This window comes from Brachionichthys hirsutus, chromosome 4 (assembly GCF_040956055.1).
Source record: "Brachionichthys hirsutus isolate HB-005 chromosome 4, CSIRO-AGI_Bhir_v1, whole genome shotgun sequence".
NCBI lineage: Eukaryota > Metazoa > Chordata > Actinopteri > Lophiiformes > Brachionichthyidae > Brachionichthys > Brachionichthys hirsutus.
This window is the reverse complement of record NC_090900.1, coordinates 77,737-104,649: the sequence shown is the minus strand read 5'-3', so window position 1 is coordinate 104,649 and position 26,913 is coordinate 77,737. Positions and strand designations below refer to the sequence as shown.

Below are 26,913 nucleotides of genomic sequence, written 5' to 3'. Positions count from 1 at the left end.
TAATTAACTTCATTTTAAGAAGCAGAGTTTTTAAATTTCAATTCGTTAATTTGAAAGGGGACAATTGAATTTCATGAAACACTCATCTCTTAGCAAAGCAATAAAATACATCTGCAAGACAAAAACATGGCACCAATGTAACAAGTAACATACACAGAGCACACAATACCTTTACAATATAATACAAGATACATATTAAAAGAATCGCGATACAATTAAGAAAGAATACATCACAACATATTTAATTTTTCAAAAGCAATTTTATTTATTTGCTCTTATTTTTAATTGCAGCTCTTTTTTTTACTTTGAGGAGAACTAATTACATATTTGCAGTATTATATATCTAAATTGAATTGAAATTGAAATAAAAAATGATATCCAAAAACTTTAGGCAGAATCAAACATTTCTGAAAGTAAATCCACGTTGGAAATCTTGCTAGAATAACTTTTGAACAGCAGCCAGCAGTGTTCAACTCCTAGTTATGGTCCTTCATCCATTGCTCAGTCCACTGCAATATCTGCTCCAGGTTGTTTTCCACGTCCTCAGGAGAGTTGCTGGGTAGCTGGTGGACAATGTCTTCTCTGTATGCCTCTATGGCTTCCTCATAGATGGTCTGGAAGATTTCACACTGCAAATTGTCCATCAGCTTCTTCCCTGTATAACCCCTACCAGGAGACAGGAACAAGGGCTATGAGGGGAAGGAACGCCGTAAGGAGAACATTGAACAGCAAAGTATAACATCTAGCCCAGCAATGAAGATGAATACATGAAAACTAGAACATCAAACATAAATGGAGCCACTTCGCTGCCAGACCGTGGCTTTAACATTCAAGAACTTCTACTGGAAAGGTCAGGTCGGCTGGTTATACTACCATTACTGCGAGGAAAGAAGAAGTTCACTGAAGCTGATGACAGGGACACAAAGCAGGTTGCAAATGCAAGAATACATGTGGAACGAGTGATTGGACGAATTAAATAATTTAATATTATGAAAACTGAAAATTCGAGACTCTGGGGAAACAAATTATCGATATATATATTGCAGAATCGATACAATTGCTCAGCTCTAATTCAAATCCATTCAAAACTTCTTGAGCTATCTTGTTACTGCAAGCCAGTGCTTAACATAAAAGGAAACATGAAAAAGAAATATAGATCAACATACAACAAAGAATAACTTTATTACCCTCGCCGAAGAGGAGGCGAGGGTATTGCAATTGGGTGCCTTTGTCTGTTTGTTTGTCTGTCTGTTTGTATGTTTGTCTATCTGTCCGCCTCCAAAAGACTATTCGATCTTGTGAGACAGTAAACAGGGCTTCCGGATCAGAGGGGCCAAACCTGCTCTAGCTTGCTGCTCCGGAACGTACTACAAGACTCCTGCTGGACTCTTTTTCCCATCATGCCATTCGTGTCCCTCCCTCTTAAAGTGACACTCCCATGTTACAGCACAGGCACAATTCCAGATGTAAAAATAATTCTAGAATCTGGATCCAGATCCGGATCAACGCCACTCTCGGGGAGGACCGAGCCACGGACAGAACCTTGCTTGTGTAAAAAATTCAAGTCGATTGGGTTACTAGTTTTTGAGTTATGCGCTCGGACAGACAGACAAACAAACGGACCCAATTGCAATACCCTCGCCTCCTCTTCGGCGAGGGTAATTAATGATAAATTAAATTGCATCATCATTACCCTCGCCGAAGGGGAGGCGAGGGTATTGCAATTGGGTGCGTTTGTCTGTCTGTCTGTCTGTCTGTTTGTTTGCTTGTCTGTCCGAGCGCATGACTCAAAAACTAGTAACCCAATCGACTTGAAATTTTTACACAAGCAAGGTTCTGTCCGTGGCTCGGTCCTCCCCGAGAATGGCATTGATCCGGATCTGGATCCAGATTCTAGAATTATTTTTACATCTGGAATCGTGCCTGTGCTGTAAACTGTCACTTTAAGAAGGAGGGGCACGAACGGCATGATGGGAAAAAGAGTCCAGAATGTGTCTTGTAGTACGTTCTGGAGCAGCAAGCTAGGGCAGGTTTGACCCCTCTGATCCGGAAGCCCTGTTTCCTGTCTCACAAGATCCAATAGTCTATTGGAGGCGGGGTCTGCAGTCTCTGATTGTCTTTCTAGTTATTTTTGCATCACTTGCATCATCCAGCATGACAGAGACCGTCTCCTGCTGCAGGGAAGGACCAGCTCCTCTGCTACGGTGTGGGGGGGTTTGCATTGAGCAGTTTGGTCCGCCCCCTTGTATGACGCTAACAGTGCTAGCCGGTTTACTGAAGTAGCAGCTACGTACGCTACGTCATGTTTCCTCGTCTTGGCTTTCGACCGACCTTCCTGTGTTTTATCATCTCCGTCTCTGTTAAATATTTCTCCGCGCTGTCTCTCGAGGGTTTGTTTACAACTGCTCTTCTTCTGCTAATACTCCCTGTGCGCACTCTGACAATCAGGGCGCCACTGCCAACTACTGGAGTGGATGTGCAATTACACTTTAATCTATTCAATTCAATTCAATTAAGTTTTATTTCTATAGCACCAGATCAGAACAGGAAGTCATCTCAAGGACTTTACAGGATTAGCAGGGAAACACAGAACCCAACTTGACCCACAAGAGCAACAGAGGCAAGGAAAAACTTCCCTTTAACAGGCAGAAACCTTGGACAGAACCTAGGCTCATGGTGGACGGCCATCTGTCTGGCCGGCTGGGTTGAGAGAGAGAGAGAGAGAGAGAGAATGGCAGGTCGGAGACGAGTCCAAACAAGGAGATGGATAGGGAAGTGATAGCGAGACAGAGCAGGAGCAGACAAAAACTAAATGCTAATGCTAGCGACGTGGACATCAGCGCTGAGGGACACAGGTCCAGGTTCTGCAGCACCACGGACAGAAGGACCTGAAAGAGAGAGAGGGACAAACAGAGGGAGAAAGAGCACAATACTACAGGGAAGAGAGAGAGATTACTGACATATATTTATAACTAGTGGTGGGACTTGATTAATTTTTTTTACCTAATTAACTATATGCTTTGTAATTAATTAATCGAAATTAATCGCATGACTACAATGTCCTCAAAAGCAACATTTTTTTCTGCAAATAAATTGTATTGGATGACTTATCAAATAATACACACAGACATGACTTTTAACTGAAGCTCATTTAATGGCTGGTAATTTCATTTCAAAATTGTAAACAAAGGTAAGTAAAGTTGCTGAATTTTGCTTGAAATAGTCTTTCTGCACGGCGTTTCAAAGGTTTCATCACACGCAGCTATCCGTAGCACATCTTGTAGACCTTTGTCTTCTACCACTGATAGTGGTCTACAGTCTTTGGCAACCCACTTTGCGAGTGAATTCGTCTGTTTCCGATGTTTACTTGCTCATTTTCCGTCTAAATCCATTTGTCATTTGGTCAAGTTGCTGCTGACCAGAACCGCTAGCGCGAGCCGTTTCTGTGCTAGCTGCGAAGTACTTCTGTGGTAGGCAAACTCTTTTTTGCATAGTTTGCAATACACGGTGGCTTTGTCTCTCCCATCTGGTCGTTTTTTGAAAATGAATTTACCGTCCAGCAGAGTTGTTTGTCTTTCACCTCTACGGATGTAGGAAGGAGGAGGCAGATTCAGAAACAAACTTATCTTTTAATGAGGCGCAGTCAGTCACGGAACTACATGCTACATCGGCGCACACAACAAGCTAACGTGCCTACGTCATCACGTGACTACGGAATCCAGGCACGGACCAAATACATTACAAAAGTACTCTCTCCCGTCTCCATTCGTCCCCAAGCCAGCCTGGGACTGTGTGCGTCAGTATAAGTGGCGTACCAGAACATGGTGAACTGACAAACGTTCCGGGTTTTTTGACACGCAAACTGCGTTAAAATGCGTTAATATTTTGAATTAATTAACGTCCTTCTTATTAATTAATTGTAATTAACGTGTTAATGTCCCACCCCTATTTATAACATGAATAATCAGATAAAGGGGGAGGAACTCAGTGTGTCATGATGTTAAGCTACCAGTGCTGGCCTATGACAGCATATTGATTATATTGATTACTGCATCGATTAACTATAAGATCCAGTACGGCAAAAAAAGCACGTTCTCCGGGGTCACAGGTGCCCCCCCCCCTGACATTGCACCGCGCCCCCCTAGGGGGTCGTGCCCCACTATTTGAGAACCACTGCTGTAAGCAAATCAATGTTCTCCACTTCACCCTGTCCTTTGCATCGTCCTCCCCAACACCAGCCACTCTCACGTCCTCCCTCACTATGTCCACGTGTCTTCTCCTGGGTCGTCCTCTAGTCCTGTCCTTTGCATCGTCCTCCCAACACCAGCCACTCTCATGTCCTCCCTCACTACGTCCATGTCTCTTCTCCTGGGTCGTCCTCTAGCCCTGTCCTTTGCATCGTCCTCCCAACACCAGCCACTCTCATGTCCTCCCTCACTACGTCCATGTATCTACTCCTGGGTCGTCCTCTAGCCCTGTCCTTTGCATCGTCCTCCCCAACACCAGCCACTCTCATGTCCTCCCTCACTACGTCCATGTATCTACTCCTGGGTCGTCCTCTAGCCCTGTCCTTTGCATCGTCCTCCCCAACACCAGCCACTCTCATGTCCTCCCTCACTACGTCCATGTATCTACTCCTGGGTCGTCCTCTAGTCCTGTCCTTTGCATCGTCCTCCCCAACACCAGCCACTCTCATGTCCTCCCTCACTACGTCCATGTATCTACTCCTGGGTCGTCCTCTAGTCCTGTCCTTTGCATCGTCCTCCCCAACACCAGCCACTCTCATGTCCTCCCTCACTACGTCCATGTATCTACTCCTGGGTCGTCCTCTAGCCCTGTCCTTTGCATCGTCCTCCCCAACACCAGCCACTCTCATGTCCTCCCTCACTACGTCCATGTATCTACTCCTGGGTCGTCCTCTAGTCCTGTTCCCTAGCAGTTCCATCCTCAGCATTGTATTTATTCTATTTCTGGTTTATTTGAATATGGACAAAGACAAAACATAGACACATGTAGCACAAGTATCTAATGTTTGCATTATAGCGCTTATAGCTGAAGCTAATTTGCAGCACTTGTCCATAGATGGGCTTTTAACACTGTTAGAGTAGAGTTGTATTTTCATTGTTTCATTGTAGAGTTTTTTAAGATGGAGGTGACCATGAGCGTTTCTCTAGGTAGAGATTCCTTTGTCTCTAGGGGGTAGGGATCTATGTAAATACCTGGGACAACCTACTTTCACCGTGTGAATAAAAAGGCCGAGAGGTCTCGGGGGAGAGGTTCTTTTGTTCGCAGCCGCTGGGCGAGCAGGGTCCCTCCTTACCGGTAAAGTATCGAAGTTTGTCTGCCTGATTCATTTTGTGTGCATTTAATTATTTCTTACACAGTGTGTCGGGGAATAACCCCTACATAAGTTGGTCCTTCGAAGTGCCGGCGCTCAATATAACCGACGTCTCCGAGCCGCGGTGAGGAAGCTGAACGTGCACGCGCTCCGACGGAGCGGATCTAAAGTCCAGTGGAGCAACTTCTTCACTGGCCAGCCTTTCTCTTTCGGTTCGCCGACGGACGGTTTGACGAGCCCGAACAGCGATCCTACGCACGTTTTAAAGAAGGTAAGACAAACTTGTGTTAAAGTACTGCAGCTGCTTTAACCCGCGCTGGTCGCGCAAATAGTTACGCGCGTGCGGGTTCACGTGTATGGGTTACGCGCACGCCGGCCGTGTGCATGAATAGTTACGCGCGTGCGGGTTCACGTGTATGAGTTACGCGCACGCCGGCCGTGTGCATGAATAGTTACGCGCGTGCGGGTTCACGCGTATGAGTTACGTGCACGCCGGTCGTGTGCATGAAAAGTTACGCGCAAGAAGGAATCATTATTACAATGTTTACCTTAAAAAAAAAAAAAGTGAGATCTAGTCTGGCCAGAGGAGGAGGGGGAGAGAGAGAGAGAGCGAGCGAGCGAGCGAGCGGTTAGCCACGTGGGGAGTGTGTCTGTGTTTTGAATGCGTATTGCGTGAGTGAAGTCTGAGCATTATTGGTCATCTGGCTGACGGTCCGTTAACGGCTGAAGATCATTTTGGATTGATATTGTTTTGGCTTATGAGGAATCTAGGTGGTTGTCAATTGCATCGAAAACAATATTAGTTCTGAGCAAAAGCTCCGGTGAAAGGCTGAATTTGAGGCCTCATCTGGCTAGCTTGCTGTTCAGAATCTGAATATTGGTCCGTGAGAACTTTGTATTTTGATAAACCACACTCTGTATTTAGCATAATGGGGATTTGTAACGGGAAAAAGAAAAAAGAGCCTGTTAGTGAGCAACAGATCCCAACAGGGGACAAAAAATATATGAAATATCGCTACCCAGGTTCTTCTGAGAATGTAAACCCTTGGGAAGCAAATTATGGATTCACTGGTCATTTGAAAGTAGAACCATTGAGGGGGATGCATATCCATATGAGAGTCAGAACAGAAAATGAACCAGTGAAGGAGGAAGTTGAAGGTTTACACCAGTTGTGGATTAAAGAGGAGATAGAAAGAACACACAACATGTTAAAATTAAATGAGCAGAGTGGCAAAGCAGGAGTGGATTGTTGGTTGGTAAGAATTGATGCAGGAATGGAGAATGCAACAAAAGGAAAAGGTGAAGTATTTTGGCACGATTTGGATGGAGAGGTGGAAGAAGAACGCCAAAGAATAAGGAACAAGAAGGCAACCAGTAAGTATGGGAGAAAGAACAAGGTAAGTGAAGCAAAGTGTTGGAACTGTAACCGAAGAGGACATTTTGCAAGATCATGCCATAAAAAGAAAAAAGAGGAAAAAATGTTTAACAGTTTTCAAAATGATGGAGAATGTTTCAGAAGCAGACAAAGACACGCCGCATGGTGAATTGAAGATGGACGCTGCACAGAAACATCATGCAGACAACAACTCCAAAATGGCGACCAGTTCTGCAGGCCTCGACTGGACATTCGTGCGAGGGGGGATATCTTTCCCTGTTGAAAATAGACATCTAGGAAGGTAGATTGTTTGTAAATAGATTATTCCTAGCAGAGAAGAAGGAAAAAGTGATGTTTTAGTAATTAAGGTACAAGAGGAAGTTTAATGATGGAGGAGATTTAAGAAGGATTGAGAAGGTCGCTTAGATGGAGGAGTGGAGAAGAACGTCGGAAGGAAGAAGCAGGAACTGGTGAGTATACGGAAAGTATTGAGAATGTGTGGAGGAACAGCTAAGTTGAGGAAAAGAAACCAGAATGTGGTAAGTGTTGGAAACGTAACATGTAAGAAATATGATGTGTAAAGATTGTTTTGAGCATTTCAGAAGAGACAAAGCATGGAGAAACGGCATGCTGAGACCACATGGCAGCTCCAAGATGGAGACCAGGACAACCACAAAATGGAGGCTTAAGCAGAAAAAGTCTTTGTGAATTCCAAATTAGCATGACAGAACCATCCATGTCTGTGCTGTGAGAGAGTAGCTAACTCTACGGCACAGTCATTGATGTGCAAATTCTTCTGGAGACACCTTTTTGTTTGAGAGAGACCGGCTGGTTGCAGACCCATGTCCATGGTTTGTGGAATGCATAGCCACAAAAGGTCTTCTGAAACAGAGGCTGAATCCATGGAGACACGTAGCAGGAGTTCAGAGTTTGTTGATAGATTAAAAACCAAAGTAATCTCAGGATCTAAATAAAATCTAAAATAATTGGTGATGATTCAACGGTGGACAGGTAATTGCACAAACACACGCACACATCTAAAGAGACTTTTGACTACGGTACAAGACAGATAAGGAGGTTAGAGACTGACTTCAGACTGAAGGAAGATGAGACGACTAGAGACAGACTTGAATCAATTCAGATGTGAATTGGGAACTTGACGTTTGTGAATATAACATGTAAATTTAATGCTTTTTCTACCATAGCAGGAGAGATCCCGGACTGGACTGGGAGCAGATAAACTCTGCCAACATATGGGTTCTCAATAGTGAAACGTGAAATGAAGGAAGGAAGAGGTTCAAAGATTTTATCGTGTGTCAATAAAGAAATATGTTTTGTTCTGAGTTGCAAACGCCGATAGCAGCTCCAGGAACACCAGGAGAGACTGCTAAGCTGTGATGCAGAAACGACAGCCAACGGAAGCGCTGTACGGTCAAAGGAACATCTCAGACAAGTAACAGCAGAGGAGAAGCCTGACGGACTGGAGGTGTTGAACCTTCCAGCCAACACATGGCACCCTCAATAGGAGCATCTCAGACAAGCATAGGGTGAGAGGCACATGGAAACTCTTTTGAACTTATTTCATCCCAAATTGAGTGATGTATATAATATGTTGTGAATGTGATGTAAGAGTAGGATTTATTTTGAGACATTTTATTAACCAAGTTAGACTAATGCTGATAGAGTAGACTAGATTTACTAATGGAAGCGAGTTTGAACCATGGAATACTTTCATAGTTCAAACAGGAGGGATTGCACAGCAGTAATTAAATCAATAATTACTCTGGAAGAATAAAAATAATACTAAAAAAAAATTTGTTTGCTGTATATATGTGTAGAATCACTAAATCCTGTTCCAGTAGCCATAATAACTAGTTATAACGGTAATGATTTTGTGAATCAGGTGGTAAGATGTGAAACAACACGCAGATCAGATGTCACTGTATATCAGAGCGCTAGGCTAGTGTAGGGAAGACTAAAATGAGGTTTGGCCAATGCACGGAAGAAACTAAAAGCCATGGATGCAGTACATCGATTTGGTGAAGAGGAAGCGTTGAGTGAAAAGATGAAGCACACTCTTTCTGAACGATGTCCAGAGAGCAAATGATCTGCCGAAGTTTTTCTTTGTCCCGACAGGAGGGCGAATCTACAGAGCGTGTTTGGTGTTGGCGTCTTCATGGAAACTATCGGGGAGCAGCAGACGGTCCGGACCGAGGAACGGAGGACCACTCAGGGTCATGCTGACGACACCAACGAGACGTGAACATCCAGAGTTCTTCCTGAATCCATCCGTTGCACTGCAGGAGGAAACGTCTCTTGCCAAACTGATCCAGAGATGCAGACAGGAAGTCTGATCAGAGAGGTGGTGAGAGATTGAATCACACTCATTTTAAGATCCGTGAGGAAGAGACCCTCACAGTGTAACGCAGGACAAGAACACTGACAGTGAAGCTGAATCACTTTCAAGAAGATTTGCTGATGGACAAGGAACGACAACAACCAGACTGATCTAACACCAAGAACAGCTTGCATTTTCCAAAGTGTAATCTGTTTGAATGTTTGTTTAGAGATGTGTGACTAGAAGAACGTCATAAAGTAATCTATGCAGATTAGGAGAGTTTCATAGGAGTAGTTAACCAACACCTGGTATCGTTATACTATATTAATTGCAACTGTCAGTAATTCATGATTAAGTGGAGAAGCGTACGGTGCAATTAGAATCCTAAAATAGATCAAATAACACTAATGAGCAGGATGTAGATTTAAATTAAAATTAATAGAAAGATAGGTTAACAATTATACTAAAATAGAAGTAATAAGTCTACAACAACGTAAAAGTGTATAAGCATATGACTTTTGATAACATTAGAGTAAGTAAAAGTAGCTAAATTATAGTGACAAGTTGAGTTAATAAGACAGTAAAAGATTGTTAGGATTATCCATCCATAATATAGACATTGTAATAATTTAATTTAGAGTTCAGAATGTTCCAGATGTGTTAAAACTTTGGAGCAATAAAGATAAAATAATCATGTCACTGTTTTCAAATTTCAGTGTAGAGAAGATAATGCTGAAATATTAAAGTAATTCAAACTAGGAGAAATATCCGTAATGCTCTAACGTAGGGTTTGTGAATAAAGGGTTTGACAGTAACATTTAGACTGTGGAAATGAATGTTGATTGTTTTTGTACTGATTTGTTTTTATGTTTTTTCATGTTTGTTTTCCTTGTTGACGAGGAATGAGATGTTTGACATTGTATTAGGAGGATTGTTAAAATGCCTGGATTGGGGGTCGTTAAGATAATCGCAGGTGCAGCTGGATTGTGGAAGGAATTTTCCCGTTTGAAAGATGTATGCTATATGAAGATGGAATCTGCAAACTACGGGTTTTTCGCCTTCCTCCCTGATTCAGGTCAGATCTTGAATGTAAGAACTCAGATCTTGAATGTAATAACTCAGGTATTGATTTTGATTGTACTGATTCTTTTTTATCATTGTTTTCTGATAGTTTAGTTCTAGGATAGTGTTTTGAAGCATGTTTAGTTATCACCGAATGTTTTGTAGTAACCATAGAGATAAGGATGTTACAGTATAAGTATTAGGCCATGTGAAATGAAAATTCCAGGAGGGAAATGTTAGAGTAGAGTTGTATTTTCATTGTTTCATTGTAGAGTTTTTTAAGATGGAGGTGACCATGAGCGTTTCTCTAGGTAGAGATTCCTTTGTCTCTAGGGGGTAGGGATCTATGTAAATACCTGGGACAACCTACTTTCACCGTGTGAATAAAAAGGCCGAGAGGTCTCGGGGGAGAGGTTCTTTTGTTCGCAGCCGCTGGGCGAGCAGGGTCCCTCCTTACCGGTAAAGTATCGAAGTTTGTCTGCCTGATTCATTTTGTGTGCATTTAATTATTTCTTACACAGTGTGTCGGGGAATAACCCCTACAAACACAGATATTCATAAAAACATTGAAAGGAAAGATTTTTTTTTAAAAAAAAGTCATCTATGCATGTTTGTATCACAGAACTAAAACAATTAAGAGTAAAACAAGACTAATAAAAAAAGAAATGTTAGAGATAAAACTATGTACACATTTAAACATGGGAACAGTGCTGCTGCTTGCACATCCAAGATTTCGTTTCTTTTTTGAAGGAGACCAATTGTGTCATAGATTTTAGGTGGACAGGGAGCAGATTCCACAGACTAGCACCTTTCACAGAGAGAGCGGATTGTGCGAAAGATGTTTTTCGGGGGGGCACCTTACAGTCCCCACCTGAGGCTGCCCGGGTGGACCTGCCAGAGCTCTGCAGTCTGCTGACAAACCTGCTCAGTGGTTCTGGTGCAAAGCCATTCACACATTTAAAAAACTGTTTAAGAACACTTAAATTAATAAAATTTAAGAAGGATAAAAACTTGTGTTTTGATAAAATATGACAATGGTGAAATCTAATGGGCTTTTGGTCAAACACCTTCAGGGCCCTGTGGTAAAGGCTCTCTATTGGCCTTAGCGTGGTCTGACTCGTTTGTGACCAAACAGTGGCTCCATAAGACAGACGAGAGAGGATTATAGAGTTTAAAAACATCATTGCACAGCCGGGAGTCAAGCATTGTCTAATTAATTTAAAACAATTGGTGTTGGATCGGATGGATTTACATAACCTTTTAATGTGGCTTTTGAAATTTAAGTGCGAGTCTAAAATTATTCCTAGATATTCCACCTCCGATACCTGTTCAATTAACTCGTCGTTTATTTTGATCTGCAAGGGGGTAACTGGGGCTTTTTTAATGGAGAAATAGATGCATTTGGTTTTCTTTGTATTTAGAGTTAAGCAGGATTCTTATAGCCATGTGGAGATCTTATTTAAACTATGTGTCAACTTTTCATTTTTTGCAGTACAGTCTTTACCAGAAATGTGGACAACCGTGTCATCAGCATACATCTGTAGCTTGACTTCTGGACAGACCTCTGGGAGATTATTTATATAAAGACTAAAGAGAATGGGACCGAGAATTGTACCTTGGGGAATTCCAGTTCTGATTTTATGAAATAAGGATTTACAATTATTTATGACGGCACACTGTTCACGGTTTTGCAGATATGAGTGAAACCAGGAGACTGCACGTTCAGAGAAATGAAAAGATGCGATTCTCGATATGAGCAAGTTGTGGTTCACCGTATCGAAGGCCTTTTTTAAATCAAGGAACACTGCACCAACTGTATTTCCTTTGTCGAGGGATTCTTTGACCTGTTCTAGAAGCAGGGAAGCTGCCGTCTCTGTTGAATGTTTTTTCCTGAAACCAAATTGAAGAGGGTGTAATAGATTTTTGCTTTCCAGGTGGTCTATTAATTGTTCTTTGATAATTTTTTCCAATACTTTGGACATGACAGGCAGGAGACTGATTGGTCTGTAGTTGGCTACTTCCTGAGTGTTCCCTGATTTAAAAATAGGCCTAACAAGTGCTGTTCCCTAGCAGTTCCATCCTCAGCATCCTTCTACTGATATAGTCCCTGTCTCTCCTCTGGACATGTCCAAACCATCAAAGTCTGGTCTCTCTGACCTTGTCTTCAAAACATCTAACCTTCACTGTCCCTCTTATTGTCTCATTTCTAATCCTGTCCAACCTGGTCCCTCCCAAGGAGAACCTCAGAATCTTCATCTCCTCCACTTCTAGCTCCGCCTCCTGTCTTTTCCTCGGAGACACTGTCTCTAAGCCGTCCATCATGGCTGTCCTCATCACTGTCTCTAAGCCGTCCATCATGGCTGTCCTCACCACTGTCTCTAAGCCGTCCATCATGGCTGTCCTCACCACCGTCTCTAAGCCGTCCATCATGGCTGTCCTCACCACTGTCTCTAAGCCATCCATCATGGCTGTCCTCACCACTGTCTTTAAGCCGTCCATCATGGCTGTCCTCACCACTGTCTCTGAGCCGTCCATCATGTCTGTCCTCACCACTGTCTCTAAGCCGTCCATCATGGCTGTCCTCACCACTGTCTCTAAGCCGTCCATCATGTCTGTCCTCACCACTGTCTCTAAGCTGTCCATCATGGCTGTCCTCTCCACTGTCTCTAAGCCGTCCATCATGGCTGTCCTCACCACTGTCTCTAAGCCATCCATCATGGCTGTCCTCACCACTGTCTTTAAGCCGTCCATCATGGCTGTCCTCACCACTGTCTCTGAGCCGTCCATCATGTCTGTCCTCACCACTGTCTCTAAGCCGTCCATCATGGCTGTCCTCACCACTGTCTCTAAGCCGTCCATCATGTCTGTCCTCACCACTGTCTGTCCTCACCACTGTCTCTAAGCTGTCCATCATGGCTGTCCTCTCCACTGTCTCTAAGCCGTCCATGATGGCTGTCCTCTCCACTGTCTTTAAGCCGTCCATCATGGCTGTCCTCACCACTGTCTCTGAGCCGTCCATCATGGCTGTCCTCACCACTGTCTTGTAGACCTGTCCCTTCGTCCTATCACAGAGCACACCTGATACTTCCCTCCCCCCGTTCCAGCCTGCCCGCACACGATTCTTCACCTCCTTTCCACATTCTCTCCATCACTCTGCTCTGTTGACCCGAGGTACCTGAAGTCCTCGACCTTCTTTACGTCTATATCGATGAAACAAATCCACTGGCCAAGCATGTTTATTTACTGACCAGAATATTAAATTCCCTTTTTTCGTTACATTAATTGCCTTAGATTTCACAGAGATAAAGTATTATTTTTCATATATTGAATGGCTGAGTAATTCAAGTAAAATTCAGGAATTCAATTGGAATTAAACTCAACAGGAGATGAAATAAATAAATGAATGAACGATTGAAGAGAGACGATCCACGATGATGATAGATGATAGGCATGGGACCCTGGACACAACATTATATTATCTAATATACGTCCTCCTCAAGTCAGAACCTTCACACAGTCCTGCTTGTGAGAGACACCTGGTGTTACAGCAGCAGGTTACATCGTACTGGCTCTGAGGCTTTTGTTACATCAAACTCAAGGTTATAATGGTTACCCTCGCCGAAGGGGAGGCGAGGGTATTGCAATTGGGCCCGTTTGTTTGTCTGTCTGTCCGAGCGCATAACTCAAAAACTAGTAACCCAATCGGCTTGAAATCTTTACAGAAGCAAGGTTATGTCCGTGGCTCGGTCCTCCCAATGGTGTTGGTCCTCCCAATGGTGTTGATCCGGATCTGGATCCAAATTCTAGAATTATTTTTACATCTGGAATTGTGCCTCTGCTGTAAACTGTCACTTTAAGAGGGAGGGACACGAATGGCATGATGGGAAAAAGAGTCCAGAAGGAGTCTTGTAGTACGTTCCGGAGCAGCAAGCTAGAGCAGGTTTGGCCCCTCTGATCCGGAAGCCCTGTTTACTGTCTCACAAGATCGAATAGTCTTTTCTTCTTCTGTCTTATGCCCTTAGATCTTCAGCTTTGTTGCAGCAAGCCAGTCCAGGGTGTCATCGTCCAAGTCAATTAAGCCCTGATCACCATTTGGTGGGCGGTATATGGGGCAGCTGGTCAGCACGTGGTCTACAGTCTGCAAGACCCCACTTCTGCATTGTTGCACCAAAGTGTCCAACTCCTGTCCGCAGCCGGTTGAGGGTATTCCACTCCTTGCGGGGCAGGTCCCGGCCAGGGACATCTGTTGGATCCTCGATGTAGCGGTGGAGCCTGGATGGTACTGCCACCTTCCACTGGTCCCTCCATCTGGCCTTCACTCAGGATTCCTTCGGTATGTCAGCTGGTGTCGTGCGGAGCAGTTCCTGGGCCTGTGTGGCAAAAGGGCGACAGGACTTGAGGCGGGTGTGATGTGGTGTCTCCATGACAACCTCGTGGAGAAGGTGGGATTCGCTCAGATGTGCCTTCCGAGCGATAGCTAGTATGGATGCCTCTTGCCTGATCTCTGCTGGGGCGATTCCAGAAAGGACTCCACAGCTCCAGCGCTAGCGCTTCTCCAGCTTAATGTCGAAGGCCTCACCATTGCCAAGATTGACATCCTTGAGCAATTGGCCCAAAAAAACAACGTGACAGTGATCACCCCGCAGGAGACCCACCAGGAAAACAAGAACATCCTGAGGGTCCCTGGGTACACCTTGGCTGGCCACATAGCCAATAACCATCATGGCACGGCCACATTTGTGCACAGAGATATGTCGTGGTCAGCTGCCGGACAGTCTCCAGAGGGTGCAGAGATAGAATGGATTAACACCAAAGTGCAAGACACTACCATCGTCAACATCTACAAACCACCACCCAGCAGATTGGTCCCATCGTCCCTGCCAAATGTCCCAGCCCCTGCCGTGTATGCCGGCGACTTCAATAGCCACCACTCAGACTGGGGTTACAGCAGCTCCAATGCTGATGGTGACTTCCTGGTAGACTGGGCCTCCACTGCTGATGCTGCACTCCTATATGACCCAAAGGAGCCACACACGTTCCACTCTGCACGATGGAACAGCAACACCAACCCAGACCTGGCATTCGCAAAATGGCACAACGACCAGTCTCCCCCTGTAAGACGCATACCGGACATGTTTCCCCGGTCACACCACCGACCGTCACTCATCACCATTCCATCTTTGGTCCAGCCTGTGCAAGGGAGGGATGTCAAGAGATGGAACTTCCGGAAAGCGAACTGGGCAGGTTTCACTAAACAAATGACCAAGGCAGTTAATGACCTACCACACCCGTGTTCCACCAATCTGAACGACGCCTACGACTCGTACTGCAAAATGCTGCTGGCCGCCGCCAAGAACAACATCCCCCGTGGTGAACGTAAAGCCTATGTCCCCTGCTGGGATGGCGAATGTGAACAACTACTTCACGCCCATGCTGAAGCACAAACCAGCGAAGGCAGGGACAGAGCAGCAGGAAATCTATTCTGCAGACTGAATGAGAAACGCAGGCAACGTTGGACTGAGACAGTGGAGTCAATCGACTTCACACACTCCAGTCGAAGGGGGTGGCAGATCCTGAACAAGCTGACTGGAAGGTCAACAAGACCACAGTGCCCCATTACTGCGAACTCCATTGCATCGCTCCTGCTGAGTAACAGCCGCTTCCCAAACGCAGTTCACTCGAACAACATCAGCGAGAGTCCATGAACTGCACAGGGCCCCAGGGTGTGATGCCAACCTATCGGAATAGTCTGTTGGAGGCGAGCGTCTGCAATCTCTGATTGTCTTTCTAGTTTTAGTTAGTTTTTAGAGTGGATTTGTTAGTTTTTATTATATTAGTTTTAGTTTAGTTTTTATTAGCTTAATTTAGTTTTTATTAGTTTTAGTTTTGTTTTTATTAGTTTAATTTCGTTTTTATTAGTTTTAGTTTTTCATACTTTGGGTTATTTGTCAGATGCAGGATCAAAAAATAATAAAATAATACAACTCAACAAAAGATAACATATAAAACATTTATTCAGTAATTTTAAACAACCAACCGTAACAGTCCGCAGCATAGCTGCTAACGTGCTACAATCTCTGACCAGCGTTTAGCCTCCTCACTCTGGGCTTGGCCTCTATCTCTGACCATCTCCAGGGCCTCCTGGCTGAGGGGGGGCTCCTTCAGGGGGCTCCCCACTCTGTGCTTGGCCTCTATCTCCACGCAGCACCATTATCTGTCACAATGAGCAGCACCTCGTCTTCTTCTAATGTCTCATTGATGCAGCGAGCCATGCCCCCCCCCCCAGTGTGGGGGCTCCAGTCGGTGCAGGTTAAGCAGAGCCTCTAGGTGGACGATACAAACTACAAACATGGAGGATCCTGTTCATCCCCTCTTGCTCCAATAACGTTATTCCCTCGTGCAGCAGCGGCTCATTTGAATTTTGTCTCGAGTGACAAGCTAAACTCGTTGAAGGCCATCGAGTCTCGGAGACAAGCCCGTCTCAGTGAACACGTTAATGGGGGCATCTTCCTGCGTTTACTAACCAGCATGTGGTGTCTCCTAGAAAGAAACGTTCATGCCAGTGTGGCGGATAACCGCCACCATTTACTACTATTTAGTTCACACACACACACAAGTTGTAATGAGGTTACCTGCTCTCTAGCCGTGTGTACAGCTGGGTGTTTTCAGTGCGCAGGACAAAGACGCCGTGGAACCAGCGTTGAGGGAAAAGGTCGCAGCCATGATAGTCAACGATGAAGCCACCTTCGATCATCTTCTCATCCAGCTCGTCCACCACCTGAAGGTCAACAAGCAACATTAACATTTCATACCCAACTTCACTTTCAACAGTTTACAAACACAGCTCAACTCAAAAAGGATTCCACCTGCAGTCACCTCAATCATGGTAAAAATTATGCTTTTATCATTTTTCCACTAACAGCCCAGCATTTTATGTGTTTTGGTCTGTTAATGTGTATTAATGATGTTTTACCCTCACTGGAACTAAGAGGCCGAACCCAACCCTGAAGAACAGCAGGAAGACATTATAAGAACCCACTTACCATGTTTCTACACTGTTCTGGTGGTTCTGGGTCCTGATCAACCCAAAACTCGAAATAAACCATCCAGTCAGTCCTTCGTAGTTTGGGTCAGTCTGGAATCACCTCCTGAAATACGTCTGGAAGAAATCCCTCTCGGCTTGACGTCAAGCCTGGCGAACATGCACAAGATGTGCGTGCACATGCATGTGTAAACCCAGCCATGTGTTCTCCATGATCGCCACCTTGTCGTGGTGGAGAACCTTGCGCGTTCCAATGAACCTAAGAGCGATGCCGTCGGGAGCTTTAGCTCCTGGTAGGGTAACCCAAGGCGGTAAAGTCAAGGGGGAGGTTCCAGACAAAGCGCGATCCAAAGACCTCAACGGCAGAAGTGGCGGAGGACGATACTGTGAATCACAACGGCACCGAAGGCGGATGAAGGCTGCAACAGAGGGTGGTTTCCAGTCGTCATGGTTTCCATGCTATTGGATCTAGGCCACTTTCTGCCAAGGACCGTGTGGTGGCTGCAGGCGCATCAGTCTCCCCACGTTAAAGACGTCACGCGCAGGCGTCCTCCCAAAGGGAACCCATCCATTTGACATCCTGGACAAAACAAAGTCCTGTGGCGATCAGGAAGTGGTAACGGGGACAGGATAGTGAAGTCTGGGAGTTCCTAGTCACAACCTGGCACACAGGCGGTGGGTGTTAGATTCAGTCGCTAAGTTTTTGGACTGAGGCAGAAAGAACTTCTCGGCAGCTGCACCCATGACTGAGCAGCCCTAATCAGGATCCACTCTGCTCACCCCAGTAGGGGAGGGGGTTAGAAAAGGTACCCCAAACATAGCCTGCCTCATGAAGTCCTGTCTGGAATACCGCATCCAGAGGGATCACCACCACGCGGTCGAAAACAAGAAAAGAAATTACATATTGGAACCTGGCATGTTCGGACCCTCATGGACAACCAAGCCAGTGATCGACCTGAAAGGCGAACTGCCATCATCTCCAGAGAGCTAAGGAAGTTCCAGATCAACATCGCAGCACTCTCCGAGACCCGACTGGCTGATGCAGGGCAGCCGAAGGAGGAGAAAGGCGGATATACTTTCTTTTGGAAAGGAAAGCCTGCTAATGAGCCACGAATCCATGGTGTGGGTTTAGCTATCAAGAACTGCCTCATCAACCACGTCCATGAACTCCCTGTGGGCATCAGCGAGCGCCTGATGACCGTACGTCTGATCACCGTTATTAGTGCCTACGCCCCAACACTTGATGCACAGGACGAAGTAAAGGAGGCCTTCTACGCTGACCTGGACAAAAGTGCCCAAGGAGGACAAGTTAATCCTGCTTGGAGATTTTAACGCCAGAGTGGGTCGAAACCACCATCCATGGAGGGGTACGCTGGGGAGAGAAGGGGTTGGAAACACCAACTCCAACGGCTTACTACTGTTAACCAAGTGCTCAGAGCACAATCTGGCCATCACCAACACACTTTCAAGTTCAAAACATCATGGATGCATCCTCGCTCCAAACTGTGGCATCTGATCGACTATGTCATTGTCCGCTCCAAAGACCGCCGTGATGTCATCAACACCAGAGCATTGTCCGCTCCAAAGACCGCCGTGATGTCATCAACACCAGAGCAATGACCGGTGCAGACGACTGCTGGACTGACCACCGCCTTATTCGCTCCGTCATGTCTATCCGCTTAATGCGGAAAAGGAGGGTGCAGAAAAGGCAGAGCTTTGGATGACAACGGCTGCAGGACGCTCTCGGCGCTGCCTTGCCCAAACAGTATCCAGTGGATACTGAAACACACTGGTGCACGCTTTCCACTGCCATCACGGACTCCTGTAAAAACATCCTCGGTCACAAAAAGCGGAGACATCAAGACTGGTATGATGAGAGCAACACACAAATTCAACAGCTCATTGACATCAAGCGGCAAACGTTCATAACCTGGCAGAATAGCATCCACTGCAAGGTTAAAAGAGCAGTCCATGCTAAAGCAAAGGCATCTGTCCAAAAGCTAGTCAGGAAACTGAAGAACCAGTGGTGGACAACCAAGGCTCTGAAGATTCAGCAACTTGCTGACTCTGGAGATACGAGAGGTTTCTTCAACGCCACGCGAGCGGTATATGGCCCCAGCTACCGCTGCCTGACCCCCCTTCGCTCCAAAGATGGGCTTATGCTGCTGAAGGACAAGGAGGCAATTTCTAAGAGGTGGAAAGAGCATTATGGGGATCTCTTAAACAGGGACACGATTCCTGAGATGGAGGCCCTTAAACTCCCTCAACAGCCCATAGTTGAAAGCATGGGAGAACCACCTAGCCTGGATGAGGTGCAGGATGCTATTAGGAAGATGAGAAACAACAAGGCTGCTGGGCCAGACAGCATCCCAGCAGAAGTCCTGAAGAAAGGCGGTCCTGATCTTCTTAAAAACGTAACATAAAAACCAAACTCAAAATATGGGATGAAGAGAAAATCCCTGCACATATTCAAGAAGGGAGACAGACTGCGGGAATTACCGTGGCATTTCTCTCCTGTCCACCATAGGGAAAGCCCTTGCTCGGGTCTTGGCCGACAGACTCACCCCCCTGTCAGAAAGCATCCTTCCTGAGTCTCAAAGTGGATTTCGCCCAAGCAGAGGAACCACAGACATGATTTTCATTGCTCGACAACTGCAAGAAAAATGCCGGGAACAAATATACACGGCCTTCATAGACCTCACCAAAGCCTTTGACTCGGTAAACCGTCAGGCCCTTTGGCTGGTTCTGGCAAAGATTGGCTGCCCTGACAAATACATCCGGGTACTGAGACTGCTGCATGACAATATGTCAGCCACGGTACTCTGTGGCGGTGGAGACAAAACGGAACCCTTCGAGGCTGACAGGGGAGTCAAACAGGGCTGTGTCATCGCTCCATCATTATTCTCCATCTTCGTTGCTGCTATACTCCATCTCATAAGCAAGCATCTGCCACGGGGAGTCGAAATTATGTATAGACCAAAATCTTGGTCTATAAAGCCGTGGTACTTCCCACCCTCCTGTATGGATCAGGAGCCTGGACTACGTACAGCAGGCACTTAAAGGCACTTGAGACGTACCATCAGAGATGCCTCCGAAAAATCCTCAGGCTTAGCTGGGAGGATCGACGCCCCAACACCAGCATCCTGGAGGAGGCTGATATTCCCACCATCACTGCCATCGTTGCCCAACACTAGCTCAGATGAACTGGCCATGTTATCCGCATGCCTGACTCGCCTCCTAAAACAAGTCCTCTATTCCCAGCTCGTTGAAGGGAAACGGGCCCCGGGAGGCCAAAAGAAGAGGTTTAAGGATAACATCAAGACAAACAAGAAGTGCCACATCGACCTTAAATCTTGGGAAGACACGGCAACAGTCAGGGCGACCTGGAGAAACCTTGTTTGTGAGGGGGCGGGACAGGACAACGATGACCTCCGCCATGCTGCGCAAGAGAAGCGCAGACTCAGGAAGGAGAGAGCAACCACCAAACAGGTCCAACCCAAACCCACCACCACTACATTCCCCTGTCCACACTGCACCAGAATAACTGGGTCCAGGATAGGTCTATATGCCCACCTGAAGACCCACAAGGACCAGGAAGGAGGACAGTCATGCTCGGCTACGAGAGACCACCGATGATGAAACCCAGCCATCATACCAGTCCCTGTGTCTGCGCTCTCTTCACCTCAGGCTGCTGGACCCGCAATGTGACCCGACCCTGGATAAACGGTTTGAAGATGGATGGATGATGATTCAAAGCATTTTTATTCCATCCTGATAATATTACCGTCAACACGCTACGTTTGTGTGTGTGTGTGCGTGTAGAGACACTCTCCCTCTCTCTCCTGCACGAGTCGAAGAAGAAGAGCAGAGAGGATGAAGGTTATTTTTTGTGGCAATGTTCCGGCGAAAATGGCCAAAAATGTTTTCGTGTGTGCTGAAAACGTCCCTCATGGTTACCATGGTAGCGCTGCTACGTGCGCGCTCGCCATGAACGTACTGAGACAGAGATGAGGGACGCTGTCCTGCAGCATCTGTTTGAGACAGAAATGAGGGACGCTGTCCTGCAGCATCTGTTTGAGACAGAAATGAGGGACGCTGTCCTGCAGCATCTGTTAGAGACAGAAATGAGGGACGCTGTCCTGCAGCATCTGTTTGAGACAGAAATGAGGGACGCTGTCCTGCAGCATCTGTTTGAGACAGAAATGAGGGACGCTGTCCTGCAGCATCTGTTTGAGACAGGAATGAGGGACGCTGTCCTGCAGCATCTGTTTGAGACAGAAATGAGGGACGCTGTGCTGCAGCATCTGAGGATGCCTGATTAACTTGTGGAGAAAGGGTATATGTCTCCTTTAAGAGGTGCACCTGAAGACATTTGTGCTAAATATCCATCTCATCATGCTCCACTGTCACCGTCTCTCTATTCTTGTCCTTGCTTTAATGATCAGAAAGAACACATAAAAACTAAGCTCAGCAAGTTTAACCAAGAAGTGTTGTTTCTTGCTTTCTAAACTGAACTCACCCTGTCCTCATCCAAGATTGGGCACTGGTATTCTTCATCATATCCATCATAGAGTTGTCCTGAGGAAAGACAATCCACTTATTAAACCATCCTCAGGATGTTCTACTGGCACAACAGAATCGTTAAAGCAGGCTATAGCAGTATTTAGTAGAACACAGGTGGCCCTGTGTACTACGGCTACGTAAACAACAAACCTATCAAATGAAAGATTACAGTCTCTTTCTTCAGACACAAAACGTGTGCTCCTATCATTTTCCGTTCTGCAGTTATTAGCCGTTGAAGAGAGACAGAATTCACCAGAAGCAAAATCGTGAGATGAAGAGCTTTTTGTTCAAGCAGATCGCTGACTATACTTATGGCTTTAGTGACACATCGAACATCTCAACAGCCGTTTACTTCTAGATAACAACGAAAGGAACACTGAGAAAGGGCTTTTGATGTTATAATAACACATTTATTTACAAAAAAAGAACCATCAAACTGTACAACATCAACATTTGACCATTTCTTTTTTTCCGTGGTCCAGATGTTAGTGAAGGGGATCTGCTTCGGCTGCCAGCAAGAATCTTCATGCCACCCCTTCTGGATGCAAGATCTGTAAATTGAAAATTAATCTCTAAATTGAAAACTCCTTCACATCATTATGACATCAGTGGGGGGCGCTTTGATTTGAGCCATCAGAGGCTTTGAGACACACATCTAAACGCTGACTTTGATGGCTGAAATCAAAACGAGGCACGATACCACGATCTCTAGGCAAGATCAGGGTTCGTCTCTAAAGACGCGTCAGCGCCAATCTACGCCGTTTTGGTTCTTCAGTGTAAAAAGCATTGGTTTGATTGTTTCATTTTTCTAAAAAATGACAAATAAAAACTTCCATTCATCTTGCTAGAAAGTTCTTCTCAAGTTCTTACCTTCATGAATTTCATCTCCAGTACTCAACCGGTACTACCCATGAGGCTGCATCGTCCGTCTGGGGACGATGCAGCCTCATGGGTAGTACCGGTTGAGTCAGGAATGGCACCCCGTGTAAAAATAGCCAAATCTAGCCTGCGAATCAATGTGAATAAGAAAGCCATACCGGATCGGTCGAGGCCCAGGTTAACAACGGCCCCAAGCAGCGTTGTTAACCCGGGGGACGCTGCTGTAAACTGGATTACTGTTGGTCAAAGACAGAGACGAAGAAGAGGAGGAAGACGAGTGCATCAGCAGTGAGAGAAGAAGGAATGAGTAGAGTAGAGACTTTGAATGTTGGGACGATGACAGGAAAAGCTAGAGAGCTGGTGGACATGATGAGGCGGAGGAGGAGGAAGGTGGATGTGTGTCCAGGAGACCAGGAGTAAGGGAAGCAAGGCTAGAAGCTGAGGAGCAGAATTCAAGTTGTTTATAACGGAGGAGAAGAAAGAGGGATGGAGGAGGAGTTATCTTGAAGGAGTTGGTGCAGTGTTCTCGAGGTGCAGGATTCAAGTTGTTTTATAACGAACATCAATAGATTAGATTCGTTCCCCAACGCTTTCTCAGCTTTAGCGGGTCAGTCCTTTGCTGCTCGCTCTCTCTCATACTAATCAATAGCAGTTAGCTCGGTGCTGCAGCCGTTTCATGTCACCCCCAGAATGCCTTGCGACGTAAACAACATTGGCCACCCCCAAACAAAACAGATTTTATAAGAAATAATTATATATGTTTGTCTATGTATTTACATAGTAGAGGTATATTCTTGTGTTTTTAGATTTGTTCAAACAGTCAGGGATCGCTTTAAGGCTTTTTGAGTCAGCGCTTGAACTGAATCCTTTACGACAGCGGTCCCCAACATTTTTTCTGCCACGGACCGGTTTCATGCCGGGAAATGTTTTCGCTGACCGGAGGGTAATCAAATTGAAAAAGAGGAATATAAATGATGCACTTGCAATAACTATTAAACAAGTATTACACCAATATCTACTCACCATTAGTTGTGGTCTCAATAATCGCTTTTGTCCTTCATGTTCACGTTTTTTTGTTTCATAAATTCCACATTCTTGTCTTTTAATCCATGGTTCTTGTCTTTTAATCCAGGGTTCTTGTTATTTAATCCATGGTTCTTGTTTTTTAATCCAGGGTTCTTGTTTTTTAATCCATGGTTCTTGTTTTTTAATCCATGGTTCTTGTTTTTTAATCCATGGTTCTTGTTTTTTAATCCAGGGTTCTTGTCTTTTAATCCAGGGTTCTTGTCTTTTAATCCATGGTTCTTGTCTTTTAATCCATGGTTCTTGTTTTTTAATCCATGGTTCTTGTCTTTTAATCCAGTGTTCTGGTCTTTTAATCCAGGGTTCTGGTCTTTTAATCCAGGGTTCTTGTCTTTTACTTCAGGGTTCTGGTCTCTCTGTGCCGAAGCAGTTTTGACTCCTTCATTACCTCGTTAATGACAGCTGTAGATAAACCCGTGTTTTAAATCTGACTCCTGGTTTGTCTGTTAAAATAAATTTTCTTTCCTTGGAGGACGTTGGCTCCTCTTCATTCTCCTCCTCTTCTTCCTCCTCAGTTGGACTTTTCCCCTTAGCAAAGAAGCTCTCCAAATACATTTTTAAAATGTATTTATTTTATAATTTATTTTAGTAACGTATCACATGACCAAGAAAATTCACAGCCGAATGTTCCATTGGAGAAAATCCGGTAATTTTTCAAAATAAAACACCTTTTAGACGCTAATAATCGGCACAGCGGAAATGATATAAATGAGTTGTTTTTTCTGTGCGACCCGGTAACAAAGCCTCACGGAGCAGGACCGGGACGCAGCCCGGTGGTTGGGGACCACTGCTTTATGGTATCTTGTTCATCTATGGAATATGAAATCTCTTACCGCTATTCTTTAGTGAGCCCAGTGCAAGGGTATTGGTCCCTGTGGTACTGCCCACTTACTATTTGAGTAATACATAATGATCATTGTTTCTAATCATTAATTATTAGCAATAACAACATTTGGTCCAAGCTAAATTCCAATATGGGTGATTGCATCTGTCGTTTCAAGACTTTACCTTCCTGTGCCAGCTCTCCTATGTTGACATAGGTCAGCCCTGAACGCAGGGCCAGCTCCTTTCCTAAAGTGGTCTTTCCAACACCAGGGGTTCCTGAAGGAGAGAAGCAACACTTGCTATTGATTGATAGTTAGAGATAGACAATGTTATTAATCCCTGCCTTTCTTAATGGCAGATGAACTACCATTTCTAACAATTAGGTCTGCTCAGTGGACCGACGTCACCACTCTGTTATAGATTGCTAAGGTAAATCTGAATTTTAATTTACTGTTATTTTGCATCTATGGAGTAATTTGGAGCCACGGGACACAGCGGGAATTTTTGGAGGTACTCTCCGTTTAATTTGGTTGACATATAAAATAAAAGAACATCGATATGCATCGCTAGCATACGGTCCAGCCCAAACTAAAGGGGGAGAAGACATGCAACAGTTAGCATCTCCCCACACCTACTTCACACACACAAGGTATTGGGGATGACTGACCTCTTCAGATACGAAAAGGGAAGAGGCATCGGGAGAACTCAGTATTTATAACAGACGCACAGACACACGAAGAAGAAATAAAACCATAGAAGAAGTAGCTGGAGGACCTGAAGTCTGCACAGCGTATGGCTACTGTTTGACTGTACTTGTACTGTAATACATACTACTGTCTGACTGTACTTGTACTGTAATACATGCTATTGTTGACTGTACTTGTACTCTAATACATGCTACTGTTTGACTGTACTTGTAGTGTAATACATAATACTGTTTGACTGTACTTGTAGTGTAATACATAATACTGTTGACTGTACTTGTACTGTAATACATGCTATTGTTGACTGTACTTGTACTCTAATACATGCCACTGTTTGACTGTACTTGTACTGTAATACATAATACTGTTTGACTGTACTTGTACTGTAATACATAATACTGTTGACTGTACTTGTACTGTAATACATAATACTGTTGACTGTACTTGTACTGTAATACATGCTATTGTTGACTGTACTTGTACTCTAATACATGCTACTGTTTGACTGTACTTGTAGTGTAATACATAATACTGTTGACTGTACTTGTACTGTAATACATGCTACTGTTTGACTGTACTTGTAGTGTAATACATAATACTGTCTGACTGTACTTGTACTGTAATACATACTACTGTTGACTGTACTTGTACTGTAATGCATGCTATTGTTGAATGTACTTGTACTGTAATACATGCTACTGTGTGACTGTACTTGTACTGTAATACATGCTACTGTTGACTGTACTTGTACTGTAATACATGCTACTGTTGACTGTACTTGTACTGTAATACATGCTACTGTTTGACTGTACTTGTAGTGTAATACATAATACTGTCTGACTGTACTTGTACTGTAATACATAATACTGTTGACTGTACTTGTACTGTAATGCATGCTATTGTTGAATGTACTTGTACTGTAATACATGCTACTGTTGAATGTACTTGTACTGTAATACATGCTACTGTGTGACTGTACTTGTACTGTAATACATAATACTGTCTGACTGTACTTGTACTGTAATACATACTACTGTTGACTGTACTTGTACTGTAATGCATACTATTGTTGACTGTACTTGTACTGCTGTAACATTTTATCTCATAAATATATCCTTGGTCATCAAATCGTTTTATCTGCGTTCTACTCGTCGGGCTGCTTGAAGCTAGCATGTTCTTATCGCCGCAGAGCAGTCTGCTGAGGCTACTCGGCTGGCTCGACCTGCTCCAGCTCGGAATCAACCGGCCTCGTAAGTGTTTATGAAGGAAACTCCATGTTACCTGTTAGCAGAATATTTGGTCGCTTCTTCATCTTCGTAGTTTGCTAGCGGACAACACGCGCTTTGATAGCGGCAACCTCAAAGACACAATAAGCAAACTACGCATTTATGTCAATCCAGATGCAATTTGATCTCCATCGGGAACCACAGCTAAAGAAGCGAAAAGAGATCAAACGGTAGCGAGAGACTCCTCCATTAGCTCACACAAAAAAAACTCCACAGTACTTCACGTCAGTTTTACGGACCAGTTTGCGGCAGTCCAGGATGACGGATAAATTGGTGGCCCTTTGATTGGCTATTAGTTGACGCCTTATTTTGTACAGAGTAGTGATTGGATAGAGTGGCAACAATGTTAAATTAAGCCAATCCGAAGTAGAGGATGGGCGGGATCAAGTTAGTCGTCCTAAGAAAATATCCGCAGTGC

At 44.7% G+C, this 26,913-nt stretch overlaps 1 protein-coding gene across 2 annotated transcripts; it reads right to left on the bottom strand.

Annotated features, from left to right (window-relative positions):
- Positions 1 to 265: 265 nt before the first annotated feature.
- ak6 (adenylate kinase 6) lies at positions 266 to 26,722 on the bottom strand. 2 transcript variants are annotated; one of them, XM_068738443.1, is made up of 5 exons: positions 26,491 to 26,722; positions 24,689 to 24,781; positions 21,675 to 21,733; positions 16,746 to 16,891; positions 266 to 666 (listed from the first exon to the last, which is right to left on the bottom strand). In XM_068738443.1, the coding sequence occupies exons 1-5, from the start codon at positions 26,519 to 26,521 to the stop codon at positions 477 to 479; spliced, it is 519 nt and encodes a 172-aa protein (XP_068594544.1). In that variant the 5' UTR covers positions 26,522 to 26,722; the 3' UTR covers positions 266 to 476. The 2 variants fall into 2 exon arrangements, with proteins under 2 accessions (XP_068594544.1, XP_068594545.1); XM_068738444.1 differs by lacking the exons at positions 24,689 to 24,781; positions 26,491 to 26,722 and adding an exon at positions 21,869 to 21,932.
- Positions 26,723 to 26,913: the final 191 nt, after the last annotated feature.